The sequence below is a fragment of the Geotrypetes seraphini genome, chromosome 1 (genome assembly GCF_902459505.1).
Source record: "Geotrypetes seraphini chromosome 1, aGeoSer1.1, whole genome shotgun sequence".
NCBI classification, from domain to species: Eukaryota; Metazoa; Chordata; class Amphibia; order Gymnophiona; family Dermophiidae; genus Geotrypetes; species Geotrypetes seraphini.
The window spans coordinates 336,453,164-336,470,119 of NC_047084.1; the positions used below are offsets into that span (position 1 = coordinate 336,453,164).

Below are 16,956 nucleotides of genomic sequence, written 5' to 3' on the forward strand. Positions count from 1 at the left end.
CATGTGACTGAGGAGGACCATCAGGAGCCGAGCCGGGGCTGAGGACAGATGGGCCACCCTCCGGCATAAATAAACAAGGGCCTCCTGCCGAGGCAAGAAGGAGAGGAGACAAACCATGTCCAGGACCGCTCCGATGAACTCTAGAGACTGGGACAGACAGAGGTGAGACTTGGGGAAGTTCACCTCGAAGCCGAGACTCTGAAGGAGCAAGATGGTATGATTTGTCGCTCGCAGAACCTCCTGGCGAGAGGACGCTGTGATCAACCAGTCGTCGAGGTAGGGAAACACCTGCAGGCCACGGAGACGCAGGGCGCAGCTACCACAACCAGGCATTTCGTGAAAACCCTCGGAGAGGCCGCTAGGCCGTAGGGAAGAACACGATACTGGAGATGGAGATTCCCCCACCCGGAATCTCAGATACCGGCGAGAGGCCGGGTGTATTGGAATGTGCATGTATGCCTCTTTGAGGCCCAGTGAGCACAGCCAGTCCCCCTCGTCCAAAAGGGGGTAAAGAGTAGGGAGGGTGAGCATTCTGAACCATTCCCTGACCAGAAACTTGTTCAGAGCACGGAGGTCCAGGATCGGACGCAGATTCCCCCGTCTTCATGGGCACCAGAAAGTACCGGGAGTAGAACCCCGTATTCCACTGGTCTGGAGGAACCTCCTCGACCGCCCGGAGGTGAAGAAGGGCCCGAGCGTCTTGTAGAAGGAGGGGGAACTGAGACCGGCCCGAAGGAAACTCTTTTGGAGGAAGGTCTGGGGGTACATGACTTAAGTGAAGGGAGTATCCCTCCCGGATGATGGAAAGCACCCAACTGTCGGAGGTAAGACTTTCCCACTGTTTGTAGAAATGATGGAGACACCCCCCGATAGGGAGGGGAGAAGTCTCCAGAATGAAGGAAGGGCTCGTACCGGAATTGTGAGAAAGACTGCCCAGGCTTTGCCGGATCCGGCGGCTGGACCTTAGCCTGTCGCTGCTGCTGCTGCTAAGGCCGCTTCGAAGGGGGCAGAGAGAACGCAGGAGTAGTTTTCTGTGGATATCTCCGGAGAGGGATCTTGTACTGCCGGGCCGGAGGGGTCTTCGGCTTAAGTCGCACCAGAGAGGCGAAGGACCACTTGTGCTCCGAAAGGCGCTTAGTGGCTGCCTCGATGGAATCATCAAAGAGCTCATTACCCAAGCAAGAGAGATTGGCTAGACGATCCTGGAGAATCGGATCCATATCAACAATTCTGAGCCAAGCGAGGCGACGCATGGCGATCGCAAAAGCCGTGACTCTCGAGGACAACTCGAAGGCGTCATAGGCCGTCTGGAACATATAGAGCCAGAGCTGGGAGAGAGTCTCCTCGAGAAGACAAAACTCCTGACGACGAGAATCCGGCACATCCTCCCGGAATGAGTGGAGGGCTTCCACACAGAACTGGAGATAGGACGTAAAGAGAACCGGAGATAGGACATAAAGATAAAGTTATAGTTGAGGACACGGTTCACCATCATCAAGTTTTGATAAAGACGGCGACCAAACTTGTCCATCGTACGGCCCTCCCGCCCCGGCGGGACGGCAGCGTACACCTTCGAGGGGTTGGATTTCAAGGAAGACTCAACCACCAGGGATTGGTAAGAAAACTGAGAATTCTTGAATCCCTTAAGTGGAATTGTCTGGTAGCGGGACAACAACTTGGAGGGAATAGCCGGGACTGCATAAGGGGTCTCTAGGTTCCGCAGGAAAGTTTGCCGGATAACCTGGTGCAAAGGCAAGCGGAGCGCTTCACAGGGGGGGGGATGAGAAACCCCCATCTCCGCCAGGAATTCCTGGGTATAACGGGACTCTGACTGGAGGTCCAGGTTCAATGCTCTGCCCATATCAGCAATGAAACGAGTTAAGGAAGAGTTTCGAGAAGAAGACTCATCTTCAGGAGGGGATCCCGAATGAGATCTCGGGGCAGCAGAGAAAGAGGGAGAAATCTCCCTTGAGTAGCACGCCGGAGCCTCGGAGTCCCAAGAATGGGAAATCGAGGAGGCACGGCTAAAGCGCCTCGGAGGCGTTGAGGAATGACCCCGCACAAGATGGGTCGGAGAGGACCCCAGAGTCCGAGGTACCCTCATGCAGAGCCCCGGAGAAGATGGGGCAAAGGAAAATTATTTCGCCGGCTTCGAAGAAGATCCTCGGGAGGCAGCCCGGTGCCTTGAGGGAGAATGCATGGTAGAGTCCAGTTCGAGGACAAGGGTGTGCTTGGAGGGTTTCGCGGTCGGAGACCTGCCTCAAAGAGGCGGGGAAGACCGCAACCTTTGAGGAGGAGCAAACCTCGATAAAGTAGCCGGGGAAAAACGGGACGCCGTCACGGGACCCCGGAAAGTCACTGGCCCCAAATCCGGAGACGATGAATCGCTCGAGGGGACACTGCGAGTCTTAAATGTGCGACCCCGAGGCTCAAACAAAGTACGCTCAGGCTGGTCAGAAGGGTGGGTCGAGACCAAGGTCAAAGGCGTCGAGGCCAGGACCAGTTGGCTCACCACCGAGGAAAGCTGTGAGGTAAGGATTGCCTTAAGCATGTCCTCGAACATCGGTACCGAGACCAAGGGAGGTTGGTTCTGGGGTGCAGCAGTGCGCTCCTTTGGGGGCGACCTCGAGGAAGAGTATTACCTACGTGAGGAGGCACGTTTAGAATGATGTTTTGAAGAGGCCAACGAAGCGGCATTTGCATGAGGCTCCGAGGTAGGCTTCTTCGCTGGCACACCTGAGGAGGCAAGAGGAGACTTACCCGGGCTAGGGTAGTAGGAGGACCTGAGGTTGGGGTCTTCGAGGCTGAGGGGGGACTTCGAGGCCAAGGGCCCTGACGCCGGGGCCAAGGCCGAGCTCGAGGCCTGTCCCACCAGATCCATAGGGCCAAACAGTTGAAGAATCTTGGCCACTCTCCGACGAAGAGCACGCGATTGCAAAGTCGCACAATGCAGACACGACTCAGTGCGGTGCTCCGCACCCAGGCTCTCTACACACTAACGATGGGGATCGGTGATGGAGATAACCCAGTTGCACTTAGTACAGTTTTTGAACCCGGAGCGAGGCCGGGACATAAGCAAAAATACGGCCGCAGCCCCGCGAGGCCAAGTGGCCAGAGCAAGACTGGAGGCCCGGTCGAAAATACCCAAAGAAATTAACAAAGACGCGAGCACAGCGACTTAAACGAAAACAAAAAAGAAAGCCGCGGTGCAAGAGGGACAACGAGATCGGGAGCAGTGCTTCTGGCTCTGCGGAAAACATTGAACTGAGGCCACGCTGAGCAGACGTACACCCTAGATTGGGTGGGAGGGGCACGCGCGTATGCGTGGGCCAATCGCAAGCTTGAAGATTTTCAAGCAAGTCTGCTTGTGAAAACATCCACTAGAGGGTTCTGTCGGTGACGTCACCCACATGTAGAGAATATGCTGCCTGCTTGTCCTGGGATAATTACAGTTACACAGCATAGTACTGAATATCACTACCTTCATACATTTGTGACCTACTGACCTTTCAATGAATCTTTAAGGGGAAATCACCTAGATATCCTCGCTTTGAAAATTCACTATAAAAATATCCCCTTGCTGCTACATGGATCAGTGGAAATTGCATCCATAATTTTAAACAGATAATGCATGGATGATGCAGTTAGAACACTGGCCTGTAAACCAGGGAAGTCAAGATTAAAATCCCATTCTTTCTGTTATGTTTCATGTGACCTTAGAAAGTCACATTACTTACCCTCCTTTGCGTCAGGTACAAAATTTTCAGAACTCTAGCCAAAGACTTTTGAGTACAGTAGGTAACAAGCCTTGAGCTTGGATTTGAAAGTGAAAAAATTAAATCTGAAATCCAAATTTAGATCCCCCTTTTCATTTTAATATCTGGTAATAGGGAATTGACATAAGTAATTGATAAAAGTTAAGTTCATGAAACTTGCTAGGTTAACACTCACATATACAACTATAGATACGGTACACATATGATAAAAATGCTCCCTTCTGATATATCAATCTCTCTTCCTATTCATAACCCACTAAGTTCAACCCAAAAGCCTCCTTATCCTGGGTGCTGCAGGAGTTGGTGCGGGAGAGGGGAGGAGGGATATGCACCCCACCAGTTACCAATAAATTTCAGCCTAAGCACACTAGACAGATTAAAACACTTTCCATTTTAAAATAAACAAAGATTTGTTCAGGTCTGTAATCTGCTAGACCTCAAAACCCTGCATGTGGTACTTGTTTGCTTTCTATGGCATGCTGGTCTTATACTATCTAACATGAGATAACTGGCAATTAAAAAATCTAACACAGGAAAATACCATTATACAGGACACCCGATTCAAAAGTCTTAAATATATACATACACAGCAGATATTCTGTATATACAGGACACAGGAGAGGTTATATGATAACATTTAGGGTACCATTGAGTTTTTAGATGACAGTGATTTGAATACAGGCAGTGCTAGGCCAGGTTATTAGGTAAGCAGGGACACACAGAAGACTAAAACCATTTCAGAACAAAACATCAGGAAATTTCCTTCTTCAAAGACCTAAGTTACTTTATCTTTATTCAAACTAAGAAATCAGGTCACTCTGGCGTTAAGGAGTGCAATTTTAACAAGTGCATGCCAGGTTTAGATCTTGCCAAATCCCCTGTTGAAACTGATAGCCATCAGCAGCTTCTCCTTGAGGACCTCTCTTGTATGGTAGAGTGGAAGAAACAGAATCTGAAAGCAGGTCTGTGCCTCCGGAAGGTGATTTACAGAGAGCGTGGCATGCGAGGTAATCCTCATCTTCAACACATCCATGCCGAGTAGAGGGACCTTATCGATTCCAGTAAGAAACACTAAAGGCAAAAAATAAATAAATAAAAATTCAGAAATGGGTATGCGAGTGCTGGTTGGGGGAACACCTGTTCCAGCTGCAATCTCACACCAGATATTGGGGCCCTTTTACCCTATAAGAAAAAACATCGCACATCTGCCAACTGGTTTGACGCCAACCTACTAGCTCTGAAACGAGAAGTACGCAAACTAGAAAGAACCTGGTGCAAATCCGGCACAGATACAGATAGGTATGCCTGGCGTACCAAAGTCACAGAATACAAAAAAACGATCAAGGAGAAACGCTCCAAATATTATGCCCAATCAATCAACACCCCAACCTTGAACAGCAATAAACTCTTTAGACTTATCAACTCATTATTTGACACCAACTCATATAAAAGCTCCCCCACTGACCTTCCACCCTCTCCAACTAACCTAGCTGACTACTTCGCCAACAAAATCCACAACTTAAAAACCTCTCTCGCAACAACAAGCACCAGCCCATCATCCCTTCTGCCCACCCCAAACAACGAAGGTATTACCGCAGACATGACCTGGAATCGCTTCGAGAACCCAGACTGGAACCTATTCCTACAGCTATACACTAAATATGCCAAATCAAACTGCCTTCTAGACAATTGCCCTCCCTCCATCATGAAAACAGCCCCCCCTCCTTTCAAAGTAGAGCTCTTCAACTGGATTACCCTCTGCCTGTCCACTGGCTACTTTCCACCGGAACTTGGCCACATCCTCATATCTCCAAACATAAAAAACCCCAAAGAATCACTCTCCACAACCACCAACTACAGACCCATCGCCAACATACCCTTCTTCCTCAAGATTATGGAAGGCCTTGTAAACCAGGACCTCATGTCCTACCTTGATAAATTTAACATTCTTCATGACTCCCAGTCTGGATTCCGCACAAACTACAGCACAGAAACCGTCCTAGCATCTCTAACAGACTACCTCCTCCAACTATTCTCACAGGGAAACAGTGCCCTAATACTCCAGTTTGACCTCAGTAGTGCCTTCGACCTGGTAGACCATGACATTCTACTCAACTACCTCGATTCCATAGGCATTTCGGGACAGGTACTAACCTGGCTCACAGGCTTCTTAAAAAACCGCACCTACCAAGTACACAAAGAGGGAACCTACTCCCATACCTGGTCCAACCCCTGTGGTGTCCCACAAGGCTCCCCCCTATCACCTTCTCTATTCAATATCTACATGACTCCACTGGGACACATGTTATCTGACCGAAAGTTGAAATCCTACATCTACGCAGATGACATCACAATTGTCATCCCCATCTACTCATTCTCGCAAGAAACAGAGCAACTCATCTCATCAGTACTTACTATGGTCGAACACTGGACCACCCAGTCCAAACTGAAAATAAATCCAGAAAAGACCAAACTCTTCCTAGCAAGTCCCAACCACAAATTAACGAACACCACCTTACAACTCAACGGCCTAACTTATCCTATTAACCCCACCATCAAAATCCTTGGAGTCATCCTAGACCACTGCCTGACCTTCGAAGACCACACTAACACCCAGGTCAAAAAATGCTTTTATACCCTCTGGAAACTCCGTACCATCAAACATTACTTCGACTTCCCCTCCTTCAGATTGCTGGTCCAATCCCTAATCCTAAGCACACTGGATTACTGTAATATAATTTATATAGGCTCCTACAAGAAAACCATCCAGCGACTGAGACTTATCCAAAACACCGCGGTCCGCCTAATCTTTGGCCTCAAAAAGTCAGACCACATCACCCCTTATTATAGAAAACTGCACTGGCTGCCAATAGAAGCGAGAGTCATCTTCAAATTCGCCTGTCTCAGCTTCAAAACCTTAACTGGCTTATCCCCGATTTATCTGTCTCACCACTTCGTGTTCCCTGAAACCACTCGCACGCGTAATGCCAACCTGTTTACCTACCCTTCCCCAAAGGGATACACCTACAAAAGATTTCAATAGAACTCTCTCATACCAAGCTGGCAGATGGACAAACTGCCTGACCACCCTTATCTCATCTGCCCCATCTTACTCATCCTTCAGGAAATCTCTCAAATCTTTCCTCTATGACAAATTTCTAGAACCTCCCCCATCACCAAATAATTAAAGACTACCATCCAATAATTGATACTAGTTGTCTTCCTGACATTCTCCACCCTGCACTGGTTTTGTACACTGCTTTGTTCTTTATAATGCCTCTCGCACTGCCTCTCCACTATATACATATCTCTGCTGTATATGTACTGTCGCCTGTATGATAAACCTACACTGTTTCTTTGCTGTATAAAATACCCATACTGAATATGTACTGTTCGCATTGTATCTTCGCTGTAAATGTACAGTCTCTTACTCTGTAAACCGCTCTGAACTGTTTGTGGTACTGCGGTATATAAAAATAAAGTTATTATTATTATTAAGCGGCAGTAAGTACAAACGCATGCTTAGAGCTGCTTAAAAATGGTGCTAGTGGGCAGTGACGTAATAAGGAGGGTCAGTCTGACCCAGGTGCCATTTTGCTCTGGGTCCCGGCACCCCTTCTCCTCTCTGCTTTCAGTTTCTTATTATCCTAACTTGGCCTTTTATTGGCGGTTGTTGATTATATATTTGGTTATCATGAGCAGCATTGATTTGTATCGGGGAGTCCTCGCAACTACCTCTCTTTTTCTTGTGTTTCCTGTTTGTATTAGATACTCCTGGCTTTGCTACCTACTGAACTTCAAGGGGAGTGACCTCGCAGAGGGGGTTGGTGTTATTTTTAAGTTCTGCAGCCAAGGCTGGAATGGATGCACTACCCGCTAGTTCAAGCTCCAGAGGAGATATACAAGAAGAAAGATTAGCAAAGGTAAGAAACCTAATCTTTCATTATAATATTTTAGTTTTTATTTCGAAGCAGGCAGACAAATGTTTGATAATACAAGAAAAACATTAATCATCTTATTTGTGTGGCTCATTCAAAACAGGTATCTGCAATGCTGCTGGCAATGAACGCTAGAAAAGCATTTGATAGTGTGCATTGGCCTTTTATGTTTGGAATATTGAATAAATTTGGGGTGGAAGGATTCTGTCACTGACTCACAGCTTTATATACTAACCCTAAGGCATGTATCAAGATTAATGGAACTTACATTGATGCTTTTGATCTGGGTAGGGAAATGCAACAGGGGTGCCCTCTATCACCTTTGCTTATTGCATTGGTTATGGAACCCTTTGCTCAGCGTATCCAGAAGAATTCAGATTAGTATATTAGTGGAGAATCATGCCTATAATATAATGTTTTTTGAAGATGTTATACTGTCCTTGACACAGCCTCATACTGCTTTACCAGTATTATTGCAAGAGATGAGTTATCTGGGTTTAAAGCTAATGCTGAGAAAACCGAGGCTCTTAATCTTACTATACCTCAAAGCAATTTGATTACCATAAAAGCTAATTTTTCTTTTAAGTGTGTTTCCCATTCCTTGAAGTACTTAGGAGTCTAAGTTACCCTCTTATGTGACTCCTTGTTTGCTGCTAATTTAAGCCCTACTATAGCAATAGATACAAACAGATCTAAGGGGGTGGAATATGAATTTCTATTCATGGCTGGGTTGGATTGCTCTCTTGAAAATGAATATTTTATCTAGATTTTTGTATCTTTTCCAGATTCTATCAATTCATATCAGTTCAAAAGCATTAGGACAATGGCAGAGTAATTTGGAGAAGTAAGAGGCCTAGGGTCACATTAGCAGTCCTGACAAAACGTAAGGAATTGGGAAGGTTGGGAGTTTCTGATCTAAATTACACTGCAGCCCAATTATAACTTGTGTGTGAATGGAAACTAGTTGGTGTTCCTAAACCTTATGTAACTATTGCGCAAACATTTCTAAAATGTGTTTCATTATATAGTGCTTTTTGGGAATCCTGTGTTTCCTCATGGTTTTTACTAAATCACAAATCCTATCCTTAAACATATATTTCAGCTTGCATCATTATATGGGAAATGGCAGAAATATTGGTATACTCCTCTAGAGAATATTTTGGGAGTTGGCAGGATCTAGTACTGAAAGGATAATATCTTTTCAAATTGATTGATGCTCCTTCACAGATTTGCCACACCACTTTGCCCAGGGCAAGCCAGATTTTTATTCTCTTTTACACATGTGGCAGTGTTTATTAGCAGATATGTACTGGGTAGTGATGCTAAGAAATCAGACACCATTAGAGGAGTTTTGGTTGAAATCTGGGCTCGAGGGGGGAGTTCCCTAATTCATTTAAGAGATTAAATATCTTGACTGTGTAAGGTTAAAGCAATTTGTTTTTGGTAAACTTCCCTAATATGGTATTGTGGGAAAGGGATTTGTCAAAGGTGGGAGGGGAGATGACATGGGATAATGTGATGTACTTTTCTAACACTTTCTATTTCCTCTCGACTTAAAGAAAATAGTTACAAATTACTAGCGCATTGGTATATTACCCCACAAATACTGAAGAGGGGACTTAAAGCTGATCTATTATGTTGGAAACAATGTGAGCAGATAGAATTATTGCTGCATTTATAGTGAGACTACCCTCAATCACTGTCTTTTTGGACATATATTCAAGCCACATTTCTATCTACAGTATTTTTTGCTCCATAAGATGCACTTTTTCCACCCCCCAAAAAAGGAAAAGTAGGTGCGTCTTATGGAGCGAATACACCTCCCCTTCGCCCCCCGGTACCTTTTTAAAACTGGAAGTGGTCCAGCACAGTCTCCTGCTGGACGGCTGCCTTTCTCATTGAAGAGCAGCACACAATGCATGAGCGCAACCTTGCTCTTGCATTGTGTGCCGCTCTGCAACGAGAAAGGCAGCCGTCCATCAGGAGACTACACTGGACCACCACCAGATAAAAAAAGGTACCGGGTGGGGGGGGGGGGGCTGCGGGCTTCCCAGCACCAGACGCACCTACGTGTAGAGGAAGAAAAACCAAGAAAAAATTCTTAACCCAATTTTTTTTATTGGTTTTTCTTCCTCTACACGTAGGTGCGTCTTATAGACTGAAAAATACGGTATCTTGTGTTTTTGCATCGACTTGTCTACATCTCCGTTTACTCAATTTAATTCCTGAGGAATATGATGTGGACACTAAAGCTGTAGTGAAGAGCTGTATTTATACTGTGTTGCGTTACTGCTGCTGAGTGGAAAGTATCACCATTTTCCGTCACCAGATGGCGTCAGAAGCTGCAGTATGTTGGACTCATGGAGCAACTGACCAGTCTTAGAAAAGAAATCAGACCATAGTAGTCAGTTTTGGACTCTTATTCAGCAATACCTTGATTTTCTTTAGATACTGGGCACTTCTTACTATATTGGGGGAGGATGGGGATATGTGGGCAATACTGGTATGTTCTAGTGTGAGCTTTGAACGGTTCTGATGTTTTGCATAATTGTGCATTTATTTTCTCAATAAAATTTTTTTATAGATAATAAAGGGACAATATTTATAGAATACCATTTTAGTGTGGATCATTCCAACACCTAACTTTGGTCAACCTATACAAAATTTCCCCCTAGAGAGCACCTATTCTGTAAATCAAAGCAAGTACCTACTATCCTTTAGAGAAGTAATTCTTAACCTTTGAGTCACTGATCCCTTTAAGAATCTGTAAAAGCTATGGACCCCCTTCCCCAGAAATATTCACATAAACACAACTTTTAATACAATGAATATAATGTAATTTATTCATCAAGATTTGATTGTCTCATACATAAATGACATACAGAAAGTATCATTAAATTTTAAAGTAAACAAGCTAAAAAAAACTCCTTTTTTATGCAATAAATAATGGCCATTTATAATTATGAATACAATCCTCTTGCACAAATTAAAACAGATCTACTATTACTACATTTTCTACTACTGTTATTACTACTACATCTACTTTCTTGTTATCTGTGAGAAAAATCAATAGTACCGGGCTGTATAGTGAAAATAAATGTTAATTTTTATCTGACTCTCATGGACCCTCTGAAACCCATCCTTGGACCCCGGGTTAACCCTTTCAGGACCATAAGGATCGTAGGCCAATTTTTGTGGTTTTGACGACATTTTTATGGTAAAAAGGGCTTGCAGATGCCAAAAAATTGATTTTTTTTTGTGAAATATCATTATTTTTATTTAAAAAAATCACACTTCTGGCTTATGGACAGTGTGGCAAGTGAATCTTCTCGTCAATCTGGCAACGACGCTAATGAATGAATGTCGGAACCAGTTTGTTTACATAAAGGCAGTATCATATGGAATCCGTACATATCAAATTTAGAACTGTAGACTATCCCAATCAAAATTTATAGGATTTTAAAGTTATGGGACAAATATGTCCCTTGGTCCTGAAAGGGCTACGAACCCCTGCTTTAGATAATATTAAAATTGTGGAACATTTACCCAAACATGATTTAATGGGACGGAGTCAGCATGGGTTCAGCCGAAGGAGATCTTGCCTTGCTAATTTGCTTGACTTTTTTGAAGGTGTAAATAAACATGTGGATAAAGGTAAGGATGTGGATTGATGTAGTGTATCTAGATTTTCAGAAAGCTTTTGATAAAGTTTCTCATGAGAGGCTCTTGAGCAAATTAAAAAAATCATGGAATAGGTGGTAAAGTTCAGTTGTGGATTAGGAATTATCGGATAGAAAACAGAGGGTAGGGTTAAATAGTCATTTTTCTCAATGAAGGAGAGTAAACAGTGGAGTGCCACAGGATCTGTACTGGGACTGGTGCTATTTAACTTATTTATAAATGATCTGGAAATTGAAACAACGAGTGAGGTGATTAAAATTTACATATGACACTAAAATGTTCAAAGTTGTTAAAACGCATGCAGATTGTGAAAAATTGCAGGCAGACCATAGGAAACTGGAAGACTGGGCATCCAAGTGGCAAATGAAATTTAGGGCTCCTTTTACTAAGCTGCGGTACCGGTTTAACGCGCGTAATAGCATGCACTAAACCGCCGGCCGTGCTAGCTGCTACCGCCTCCTCTTGAGCAGGTGGAGGTTTTTGGCTAGCGCGGGGGTTAGCGCGTGATGAAAAGTCACGCGCACTGAAGCTACTAACACGGCTTAGTAAAAGGAGCCCATAGACAAATACAAAGTGATACACATTGGGAAGAACACCACAAATTAGTTACTAGATGCTAGGGTCCACCTTGGAGGTTAGCACCCCCCAAAAAGATCTGAGTGTTATTGTCGCCTTGAGCCTGTATAGGTATGTGCAATGCACAAATGGAAGATTAGATTAGATTGTAGACAATACAATGAAACCTTCCACCCAATATGCAGCAGCAGCGGCCAAAAAAGCAAAGAAGATGCTAGGAAGTATTAAAAAAGAGATGATTAACAAGTCTAAGAATGTTATAATGCCTCTATCACTCCATGGTGCATCTTCACCTGGAGTATTGCGTTCAATTCTGGTCTCCTTATCTCAAGATAGATATAGCGGCAGTAGAAAAGATTCAAAGAAGAACGACCAAGATAATAAAAGTGATGGAACTACGTTTGTATGAGGAAAGACTAAAAAGGTTAGGGCTCTTCAGCTTGTGAAAAAAAAAAAGAGTTGGCTGAGGGGAGATATGATTGAAGTCTACAAAATCCTAAGTGAAGTGCAACGGGTAGAAGTGGATCGATTTTTCACTCAAAAATTACAAAGACTAGGGGATACTCAATGATGTTATAGGAAAATACTTTTAAAACCAATAGGAGGAAAATGTTTTGCACTCAGAGACTAGTTAAGCTCTGGAACGCATTGTGGTAGCGTAGCTGGTCTTAAGAAATGTTTGGACAATTTCCTGGAGGAAAAGTCTTTAGTCTGTTAGTGAGAAAGACATGGGGGAAGCCATTGCTTGCCCTGGATTGTTAGCATGGAATATTGCTAAACCTTGGGTTTTGGCCAGGTATTAGTGACCTGGATTGGCAACCCTGAGGACAGACTACTGGGCTAGATGTACCATTGGTCTGATCAGGTTTATTGCTAAATAAGGCCAAACATCTTCCTATATTCTTTCAAATAAGCTAAATTTAAAGATACTTACAAAGGAAACCCATCTTTTCTGGTAAAGGCAGCTCATGGAAAACCTTCCAAAACATCTGAATGGTGGGATGTGAAGGCTCAAATATTCCCCAATAGACAGTGTTCTTTAGCAAAAAGAAAAAAAAAAAATCATTAAAGGAAGATTTCTTTGAGCACATTTATTAAGGATGTAAGAAAGCAAGCAGATCTTCAGAAAGGCAGCAAGATTTCTTTCAAACCTTTTCAAATTTGATCCAGTCATAATCTGCATTTCCAGTTACAACCTCCATCAGCTCCTGCGGCTGAAAGAACTGAAGTATCTGTCTGTCACATACTTTGTAAAATCCTCTCTTGAACGCTTCAAATACTTCTGTTACTGATTTGTTGAATACATAATCAATGTACTTATCAACATAGTCATGCCTGTACAAAGAGAAATAAATTCATTGAAAACTCAAGGTCAGTCATTTTTTTATTCTGTCCATTCAGCCTAGTGTGAATAATGAACCACCTCACCATGTGATTTCCCATTAGGGTAAAAGTGTAAAGGGTCATGGATTTGATACACTGCCTCTCTGTGGTACAACCAAAGTGGTTTACATTTATTATATACAGGTACTTTGTCTCCAGTAAGCTTAATATAGCTCTTGCCCCATCAAGAGGTACTGGTTTGGGGTGGGCGGGCAGGTAGGGACTGGGAGCTTAGGTAAGAAGTATGAGGGGGTGTCACTAGACACAGGGAAACAGTTTGGATATGAGAGTGGTCCATGGGAAATTCTTTAAAATATCATGTTGGGGGGGTGGAACGATGGGAGGGAATAGGGTTCAGTGATTTTATTGAGATGGGAGGGTGCTAGAGTGAGGCAGAGGGGAAGGAGAAAGGAGTGATGCTGATTGCAGGAGCTCTACTGCCAGGTCCGAGGCTGGCACAGATTTCTGGTGTTGAATCTCCATAGCAGACTTCAGCGCACAGCTCCATGTTGAGAGGTAGATTAGCTATGTAGCATGCATTTTAATATGCTGTGTGTCTCTCTCATACATTGCTCATTAACATTTACACACACATTTACTCCCATTATGCCTTGCTTTCTGTCTAGTCTCAAAATCCCGTATAGTATAGTGCATTTAGCGCCAGCCATGATGGTAACAGCTCCGATGCTCATAGGAATTCTATGAGCATTGGAGCCATTACCGCCAAGACCAGCGCTAAACGCTAGCATGGTTTTGTAAAGGGGGGGGTTGTTAGTTTCAGATAACATAATATTCACAACTCATTACCCCCAAGGTAATGGCTCTAATCAGAAAAGCTTAACAGTTCTTCTTCATTTCTGATTGTGTTATAATTTGAGAGTAAACGCAACTTCCCAGGACTAATTAGAAGTTCTTATTATAAGATATTGTTATATTTGTATACATTTAGGCTTGCTGTTATTTGTGTGTGTGTGTGTGGGGGGGGGGTGTATTTGTGTGTTTGTTTAAAATTTCAATAAATTAGCTTAACAGTTCTTCTTCATATGACTAACAAACTCTCCACTTCTCCTTAGTCCCCTACTGAGCCTCTTTCACATCTTCACCCCACCCTCAGACCTTCTGATAAGATGATTTAAATACAGAGTAAAAAAAAGAAATGTAAGCACCTCCTGGTGTTTTACATACTTGTTTGAGTTGTCCACGACGATGGAACTCCCATTTGGTATTAAGTCGACTTCTTTATTGTCCCAGGGTATCTAAAACAGGAGAAGAGTCACCCAGCTACAATCAAAATGCGAACATTTTAGCACTTTCAAAGCACTGAGAAGAGGCACTTTATGACAACTTTCCCTACATACATGAAATTCATTTGCATTAACAGTGGATACATTTTCTTTGCAGAGATAAATATCAACATTTTGGAAGAAGGAACAGAACCACGCTGCAGAAAGGCAGAGGTGGGAGCCGGCAAGACGGTAAACACCCCGGGGGCAGCAGAGGAAAACACTGCATCGCCCTCGACCAAGGCCGCAGAAAATACTTCACGGGGCCGCAGGTTGGACACCCTGTTCTAAGGGGAGAAAGTAGACAATAGAACAAATTGCAGTCACCCCTCTTTCTATAAATAAATGGATCTTATATAGCGCAATCCACAAGAACCAATGTACAATATTTTATACATATTTTTGCACCAATACTTTGCGATATTCAATTCTGATACAAAACTACATTGTATTTGCATTCAAATGCTAATCTATATATTATGCTGTTACAAGCAAGTACAATTACAAACTGCCTGGGTAGTTTTGAAATTAGCCTATAGCTATGCAAAGGGGAACCTGAAAATTAAGACCAGCAAAGACTGCAGGTAGAAAAGTACCCAGTCAATTTCTACCTGCTTTACTGCAGATGTAAAGTCATGACAGGAGCAAGTGGACATCACACCTGCCCCAACAGGCCACCCCCTTCCAACTTTTTCAGTTTAAACAGTGCATGTCAACACTAAACTATTCCCACTATAGGTTTGACATGAACTGTTTAAACTGAAAAAGTTAAGTTGGCCATTATTTTTTGACTGATGAGTAAACTGTTGTAAGGTTGACTAATTTTCTATATTACGAGTCTCGGCCACTACAAAAGGTATTTCTCCTCCGAGTAGAAAAAACTATCATAGGTACTTGGTGTATCTATATTTCTCATGTTTATGGTTTGGGAGTTTTCTTGTGCGATTTAAACAAGAAGGCCTTTTGGTGCGGTGATATTGGATATGTTTTTTCCTGCACATTTTTATTTGCCATCGAAAAGAAATGAAGGAGAGAATGTTAACATGCCATCTGTTAATGACTGCTCATCCATATGGTTATGTGCAGGGAGTGTGTACTCCTTTATCTCAGGGCAAGGCTAGACCTGTCATTTTGGGTAGGTCTTCCAAAATTCCCTCCCTTTGTCCTGTATCTAGCTCCCACTCCTCTGCCCCTGGACCAAACTTTTACTGCCTCTCCTCAGCCCAGCAACTTTCCATCTCTAAACCTACCCCCCACCCCCATACCTCAGTACTTTTGACAGAAGCAGCAGCAGCATTGTACATCCACAGCCTGCCCTGCAGGCTTCACTCTGCCACATCCTGCGTGAGAGGAAACTAGAAGGGACATCAGCGAGTGTGGGATGTGACAAAGGAAAGCTTGTGGGACCAGTGCAGGAAGCAGACATGCATCACGGCTGCTGCTGGGGAAGGTGCTGAGATACAACTGGAGGGGAAGTGTTGCTGAGCTGTGGGAAGGGGGCAAATGTCGTATCCAGGGGTAGAGGAGAGAGACAAAGACAATGACAGAGAGATGGCCACTGCTGAACTATTTGAGGCCAGACAGGATGGCCCACCCAGGCCCACCCATAGCTACATCACAGCTTTACCTGCTAAAGGGAAGGAAATTATCACCTGTTGATCACAACAGGTGATAATTTCCTTACCTTAAGTTATCTTCACAGGATAGTGGCAAAACTAGGAGATATTTGAATATCCTGTTAGAAGGATAGTCATAAGAGTTTAAGTATCCATGGTACATTTTTATAAAGAGCTGACAAGATAAATGATCGCAATTTATACCCATTAAATGCTATACAGTTTGAATACAAATGAAAAAACAATTTTACAAATCTGTATGTGAAGGCTAGAAGTCTAAAACTAAGACTGGAGAATTAGAATATATGACATGATGGGAGTGGGGTGAGAGGAAGTTATCAATAACCATTAACCCAAGTTAATAACCTAGATTAGTAACTAGGTCTCATTGCATAAAATGGGGCCTGTGCTACCATACATAGCACAAGTTACCGTATTTCCCCATGTATAGGCCACCACATTGTATAGGCCGCAGGAAATCCCAATGTACATTTAAAAAAATAGATAAGCCACATCATGCCCCCCCTTAAATACCTCCCTCGCTGGACAGCTGTCTCTTCCAATCACGCTGTGCAAGGCAGGAGTGATGTTTTCGATCTCAAGCCTCACCCAGCGCCGCTTCCTGAATGGCTGCCGTCGCTGGGCAAGGCTTGAAATCGAAAACATTGCTCCTGCCCTGTACAGTGTGATTGGAGAAGGCAGC

The 16,956-nt window shown here is 43.7% G+C and overlaps 1 protein-coding gene across 2 annotated transcripts in view; it reads right to left on the minus strand.

The window, feature by feature from the left end:
- Positions 1 to 3,842: 3,842 nt before the first annotated feature.
- Positions 3,843 to 16,956, minus strand: part of LOC117367044 (probable E3 ubiquitin-protein ligase HERC6) — a 139,247-nt gene continuing 126,133 nt past the window's right edge. For both annotated transcript variants that reach the window (XM_033959258.1, XM_033959251.1), the window contains exons 20-23: positions 14,540 to 14,610; positions 13,123 to 13,306; positions 12,906 to 13,008; positions 3,843 to 4,847 (exon numbers count right to left, since the gene is read on the minus strand). In XM_033959258.1, the coding sequence (XP_033815149.1) occupies positions 4,636 to 4,847; positions 12,906 to 13,008; positions 13,123 to 13,306; positions 14,540 to 14,610 (570 nt within the window). In that variant the 3' untranslated portion in view covers positions 3,843 to 4,635. The remainder of the gene's footprint in view (positions 4,848 to 12,905; positions 13,009 to 13,122; positions 13,307 to 14,539; positions 14,611 to 16,956) is intronic.